This window comes from Theobroma cacao, chromosome 10 (genome assembly GCF_000208745.1).
Source record: "Theobroma cacao cultivar B97-61/B2 chromosome 10, Criollo_cocoa_genome_V2, whole genome shotgun sequence".
NCBI classification, from domain to species: domain Eukaryota; kingdom Viridiplantae; phylum Streptophyta; class Magnoliopsida; order Malvales; family Malvaceae; genus Theobroma; species Theobroma cacao.
In genome coordinates, this window is record NC_030859.1 from 11,161,533 (window position 1) to 11,168,586 (window position 7,054).

The window sequence follows — 7,054 nt, forward strand, 5'->3', positions numbered from 1 at the left end:
CTTAATGCTTTTAATTGTTTGGTCACCAATTAAATCAATTTAGAAACCTGAACATAACTTGTGAAAGGGAGTTTAGTGTAGACTAAAATTGGAATAGCATATGATCATATTTATTTGCTTGGATGAATAAATTGATTTATGCATAGGACAAGGATATACCTATATGCCATATGTTGCCAGTATTAGAGCTTGAACTTGATAAGTCTGTTCTAATTTCAATTCACATAGGAATAAAGTGTTTTGATTAAAGTAGATAATTTTATAAAAGTTTTGAGAGAGCTTTATAAATAATTTAGGACTTTTTGCTAGCAACTCATTCCATTGGAATAATTTAAGAGAGAGAGGCGATATTTAAATGAAGTGTGAGGGATATAGTAATCCTAGACTTGTTTAATTTGATTTTTATTCAATTCTATTGTTGCTTTGTTTTTTAATTATTGTTAATTAGTTCTTGTTAATTAATTTCTAGTTTAATTAACTATCTATTTTTTATTGTTTGGATAAAATTAAATTATTTTAATTTTAGTATTTAGTAAAATTTTAGATCAATTCTCTATGGTTTACATTCTAGAACTTGCTTGAATAGTTCAAGATGGTTGATAATGAGCTTGAAAATTTTGACTACTTTAATTGGTGCTTTTAAAGTAAAATGAGCTTATATGAGAAAAATATTGCCATCCTTAAGTTTATAATGATTTATCTGTTGGACAAGTTTGTTTCATGATGAAATACTTATTGACTTGTTCTTATTAGATGTGCATGCTTGCTTGTAAGCTTGAATGGTGATAAGGGCATTTTTGGCATATGATTGTGAGATATTTGAGAATGACCCTTGACATATATAAACACAATTCATTATGTTTATTGCAAATTTCATAAATCATTTAAAGCATAATTTGAACAAAATTGTCTGATATTGAGCTCATGATTTTTCATAAAGCTTGTCTAATCTTAAATGTTTCAAGTTGAAAAGTTTGTAAAATGAAAAGATTAAATCCTTATCAATTGATTTTCTTGAAAAATCTTTTTATTCTCTTTGATTTAAATTGATTTATTGTTTTTGATGATATAGCACGGTTGAGCAAAATTGATTTGATACATGAATTGCATAAATCTCATTGTGCTTGATGTTTCTCTCATGATTCATGAAATAGATTGAAAGAGTTTTCTTAAGCATAATCATGAGTATGATAATTTGACATTGATGATATTTTAAGCAAATGAACAAATCTTCTTGTAATGCTTGAGGCTACAATGATTTCAATGATATAAAACTTGAACAAGTGTGCCTTATGTTAAAAATGTTATTATCATTTCTTGTTGTTGCAAATGAATGCTTGAATGACCTCAAGGGCATTTTTTTCTACATGTTGGAAAAATGTTGAAAAAGTGAAATTTGATGCTTATTATGCTTAAACTTTGTTTAAAATGCTTGTACATTTTATAAGTCATATTCATGCATCATGATGAAAATTGAACGTGTTTGAGCATTTTATAGATATGATTCTTCAAATGAGTATTTCACTTTTTAGCACTTGTGAACAAGAAGCAATAAAAGCCAAAATTTGAGTCCACATGTTTTTCTTGAAGAACCTCTGATCATACATGTCCAAAATGATGTTATAAATATGGTTGAAATGAAATTCTAAATTGTTTTCACACAAATCCATGTTTTGAGATCATTATACCTTGGAACATTGCATGTTTTGTAGCTTTTTCTAGCTTTTCATATGCATGAATCAAGCATAATTAACTTTTTAGCATAACTAGTTGACTATTAGGGAACAAAATGTAAACAATGTTACTAGAATGATAAAAAGTGGACCCTAGGGATATGTAGTCGACTTTTGAGTGTTTTAAAGCCAAAATGGATAGGTTTTGAGTTCCAAAATGTATTCTTACTTTACTTCTTGTCCATTATAATATTTTCTTCCATGAATTTCCTTTTCAAAGACGATTCTCGACTCTTAAAAATATGAATTATGAATACTTTCATGATCATTTGGTACAAGTACATGTTCTTGAAATTGCAAAACTTGATGAAAATTGGGAAAACTTTCTTGATTGCTTAAATCTATCTATTCCCAAGCATGACACTTATATTGATTCTATAAATTCTTATGTATTTACAATGGTAAAGTAAATATATGAGAAATTGTTCATCAATGCTTGAATGTGTTAATCTTATTGGATCTTCATGTGCATAGATAGATAATATCTTCTTGTGAAAATTGAAACATTAAAATCCTAATGTAGGAACTATTCTTGAAATATATTTTACGTTTTCGCTTTAAATCAATGTTTCAAAAACGATTTCTTGATTATGCATATGAATTTGATTGGGATGAACTCATTGAACTTAATGAAAATATTCTTGGTTCATCAATTATATTGGTCAAGCCACATACTTACATGACATTTAATCTTGCTTGACCTTAATGATTGAAGAATATAACTTCACCAGAGCTATGCATTTGAATATGAATTTAATTGTCAAGTTTGATCATGACATATATTATAAGTTGACATAGTTGAAATTTATTTTGAGTATGCATTTAAATGTTCACTATGTCTTCATTAAGCCTTATTGTTTACATGATCTAAAGATTTTGTGTGCATTAAACTTTAGCTTATAGGTTACCATGAATAACTTGACATGTCAAATGAAATATGGCCTATAGCTTTAGTTGGCAATGAATGCCTAATGTGCTTTGATTAAATATCACTTTCTTGAATCTTGACAATTGGTATTCATTGATAATTGAATGTCCACTTTGAATATATTCATGAGTTGAGTGCTTTACTTTTCAATATTCTATAACAATTGATATCACCCATGAATCATGAATTATTGAGAAATAGTATGCCCCTTGAACTTCAATGGTTGCATATTTTTGAATAGGTATATGTCTATATTGAACTCATGCTTGCATTTTGGTAAACAAAATTGGAATCATGGTTAATGAAGATAGCTATTTTATTTTTTGTAATCATGCTAGTGCTTACTTGCTCACAATGTTCCTTTACATGATTGCAATAAGTGCAGAATGCTTTGTTCATGCTTCATTAATAATGATACGCCTTTTGTGAAAGTCCTCCTTGAATTGATAATTTCATATATAATTTGGAGAATACATCTTGTAACGCTTACTTCAAAATAACTTGGATGAATGACTGCTTGAAAATGATTTGGAAGAATACTCATTAAAAATGCTTAATGATGATTTTTTTTTTAATTTCTCATTGAGTTGCTATTTTTATATATGAATTAGAGAATTTCATGGAAATGCTTGATTGATACTGCTTGGTTGGTTGATATTGAGAATGGATAATGAATGCTTGATGATGATTAATTATTGATAATTGATGATAATTGAGAATGATGCTTGAAGACTAATGATACCTTAGGCATGCCTAGGAGCTACTTGCAAATATTTCTTGAAAATATGAGTATTTGATGCATATGGTTTACATCTATTTGAATTCTCATACTCTTTTAGTTCCATGAATACTTGAGTATTAGGGAAATAAATTAATATCTATTTGAATGCTCATTTATTCTAGGTTCATAATTTTTCTCCTAATATTTGATCTATTAAGGATCTCTTTCAATTTGTGTTGAGCCTATGATTTCTTAAGGAGGAGTCAATCATTGCCATTGATATCATAAGAAATTAACATCTACAACAACAAGGTTTGGTGAGAATTCAACATTTGGTGTTCTTTGCCACCGATAACATCTTACTAAACACCAAAATTGATATTGTGCTTTATATTGCTTTTCAATTAAACTTGAATGTTGAAATGCATAATCGGTATCAAGCCTTAAGTTTTCTCAATTCGTATTTAGCTTTAAAATTAGCATCAAACTTTATAATTGTCTCTTCTCACTTGTGCTTTAAATTGATCATATCTTTCTTAAATGTTTTGAGCCTTGAAGTTGATATACTTGGAATGCTTGATGATTAGGGAAGTCTTTACTAGTGCTTTTCCAATTGATATAATGAGCCTTAAAATGATTCCATCTCTCATAAATGATATTGTGCTTTTACAAAAGGGGAGATTTTACTTATATCTATCAATTGGTATATTGAACTTTAACACTTGGTATTGGAGTTGAAATATGGCTTATGTGCTTATTGAACATCTTTATGCTTATCTTTCTTGAACTTCATAAATGTTATGTCCACATTTTGCTTATAGATATACATACATGTGGCATTTTTATTGATGATTCTCTTGATGAATTAATACTTGAATGTGCTTAATGGGTATATTTGTTAATGACTTGGTTGAGGATATTAAGTGCATATATATGATGACTTGATGACTTTATGGTTACATATTCGTGGTCTTAATGCTTATATTCTTGACGGATTTTGCTAACCATTATTTCTTGAGCTTAAGTGTTTAGTGTTCACTTTTCCTAACTTTTTTGATATAACAAAAAGGGGGAAAAGGTTTATGAGCAAATTTAATTTTCTGCATATGTTGAGGGGGAGATTTTAAAATCATTTCAAATGCAAATTATGCTCATAGTCTTGTCATATCAAAAAGGGAGAGACTGTTAGCTTTAAAATTGTTATAATTTTGATTATGACAAAATGATCAAATTTGCTTGAATATTATTTAAGTGGTCCTTGACAAGTTCTTAAAATGATTAACTTCCATACATTTGTTCTTACATAATTACAAGCTTGACTCTTTAAGTTATTGAACTATATCTATAAGCTTGTATTTCTTAGGTGTATGAGTGCTTATGATTCCCATTCATTAAAGTCAGATTTAAAGATTAAAGGAAAATATAGATGTATTCATTAAGGGAGAGTTTAAAATTTTTTTTTAATAATGACAAAAAAAAAAGAGAAATGAAGACTAAGTTAAATAGAGTTTGATTGGTATTCATGTTTAATTTATGTGTGTGATGCTTAGTTATGGTTTTATTGAATATAATGTGCTAGTTATTGTGGATATTCAATATATCTTGCTTACCTACTATGGATATTGTATATCTCGTTTAGCTACTGTGGATGTTATAAATATTTTATTGTGAATCATTAAAGAAAACTAGATGCATTAACTAAGGGGGAGCAACTCATTATGCATAAAGATTTGAAGCATTCATATTGAACATAGACATTGCACTCTTGATCTAGGAGTATTTTTTCATCATAAAAAATAAAAGATAGAGAATGTTGACTTCATGTGTTTTGATGATAACAAAACATTCCCATTCATTAGTGTCTAATTATATTATTTCAGTGTGCAAGAGAAAGCTTAAATGCATTAATATATTTAGTATTTGAAAGCAAGTCAAGATGCTTGTTCAGTTGCAAAATGGGTTAATTCGTTAAACAAGTAAAGAAGAAAGAGCTTTAATGAAGACAGATTAGTCTTAACCAATTAACACAGATCCTTAATCAATTAAAGCAAGTCTGGGTGCTACATTAAGGCTAGACAAAAAGGTCTTAACTGGTTAACACAGAGTTTAATCAATTAAGTGGGCGTTGGATGCAAAATAAAAGCCTTTTTAATCAATTTTAGGAATAGAGTTAACTGGTTAAAGGTCAAAGTTAAAATGTCAAGAAGCACCAAAATTCAAATTTAAAATATTGATGACCATCCAAGGCACGAAACTAAGAGATTTAAAGTTGAAGACATCATAATTGGTTGGAGCCCATTTTTATCAGTTAAGGATGACTAGAGAGAAGCTTTAATCAGTTAAAGGGAGCATTAATCGGTTGAAAGGAGGTTAGCAAAAAATAATGCTTGAAGGTGCTTGAAGATGGCAACAATCGTGTTTGCCTTAAAGATTTGGAGACATTATTTGTATGGTGAGACTTGCGAGATATATACGAACCACAAAAGCTTGAAATATATATTTCAGTAGAAGGATCTTAACTTGCAGCAGCGTAGATGGATGGAGTTGCTAAAGGATTATGATTGAACCACTCTCTACCATCCCGATAAGGCAAATGTAGTGGCAGATGCCTTGAGTTGAAAATCGATGGGAAGCCTGGCACATATCTCCACAGATAGGGGATTCTTGATTAGGGAGATGCATAGTTTGGGAGACATGGGTGTGCATTTGAAAGTTTCAGATGCAAATGCATTGCTAGCATATTTTAGAGTGAGGCCTATTTTAATGGACCAGATTAAAGAAGCACAAAACAAATATGAGTTCGTAGTTAAGGCCTTCGAGGGTCCTCAAGGAAGAAACGAAAAAATGTTTACCAAAGGCACAGATGGAATGTTCAGGTATGGAACCAGACTTTATATGCCTGATGGTGACGGGTTGAGGAGAAAAATATTGGAGGAAGCTCACATGGTAGCCTATGTGGTACATCCAAGGGCTACAAAGATGTATCAAGATTTGAAAGAGGCATATTGGTGGAAAGGAATTAAGAAAGATGTAGCTGAGTTTGTCTCCAAGTGCCTGGTTTGTCAGCAGGTTAAGGCCGAGCATCAAAAGCCTGCAGGGCTACTACAGCCATTACTAGTGCCCGAATGGAAGTGGGAGCATATTGCAATGGATTTCGTAATGGGTTTGCCTTGGACTAGTGGGGGATATGACTCAATTTGGATCATAGTGGACCGGTTAATGAAATCAGCCTATTTTCTTCCGGTTAAGACAACGTATGGTGCTGCTCAGTACGCTCGAATTTATGTGGATGAGATAGTGCGGTTGCATGGTATCCCCATTTCTATAGCATTTGACAAAGGACCTTAGTTTACCAGTAGGTTTTGGGGAAAGTTACAAGAAGCGTTGGGCACTAAGTTGGACTTCAGCACAATTTTCCACCCTTAGACTGATGGACAGTCTGAACGGACGATACAGACATTGGAAGATATGTTGAGGGCCTGTGTAATAGACCTTGGGGTCAGATGGGATCGATATTGCAAAGCCCGACCGTATAAAATACTTGTCATGATATACATGTGATGGATAACATGTTTGCATGCTAAAAGAGTCCCGAAAAATTTACTAAAGTCGGTATTGTACCCAGAGGTACAACAAAGTTGATTTAAGCCTCGAACTAGATCAAATAGAGAT

At 30.9% G+C, this 7,054-nt stretch overlaps 1 protein-coding gene across 1 annotated transcript; it reads left to right on the plus strand.

The window, feature by feature from the left end:
• Positions 6,008 to 6,730, plus strand: LOC108663618. Its single transcript, XM_018128834.1, has 2 exons — positions 6,008 to 6,328; positions 6,452 to 6,730. Exons 1-2 carry the CDS (start codon positions 6,008 to 6,010, stop codon positions 6,728 to 6,730), a joined length of 600 nt encoding a protein of 199 aa, XP_017984323.1.

Excerpts from the sequence above, each read along its gene's own strand:
- LOC108663618 (XM_018128834.1), top strand. The coding sequence starts at position 6,008 with ATGGGAAGCCTGGCACATATCTCCACAGATAGGGGATTCTTGATTAGG. Across the intron at positions 6,329-6,451 it reads TATTGGAGGAAGCTCACATG|GTTAAGGCCGAGCATCAAAA; the intron begins GTAGCCTATGTG and ends GTTTGTCAGCAG.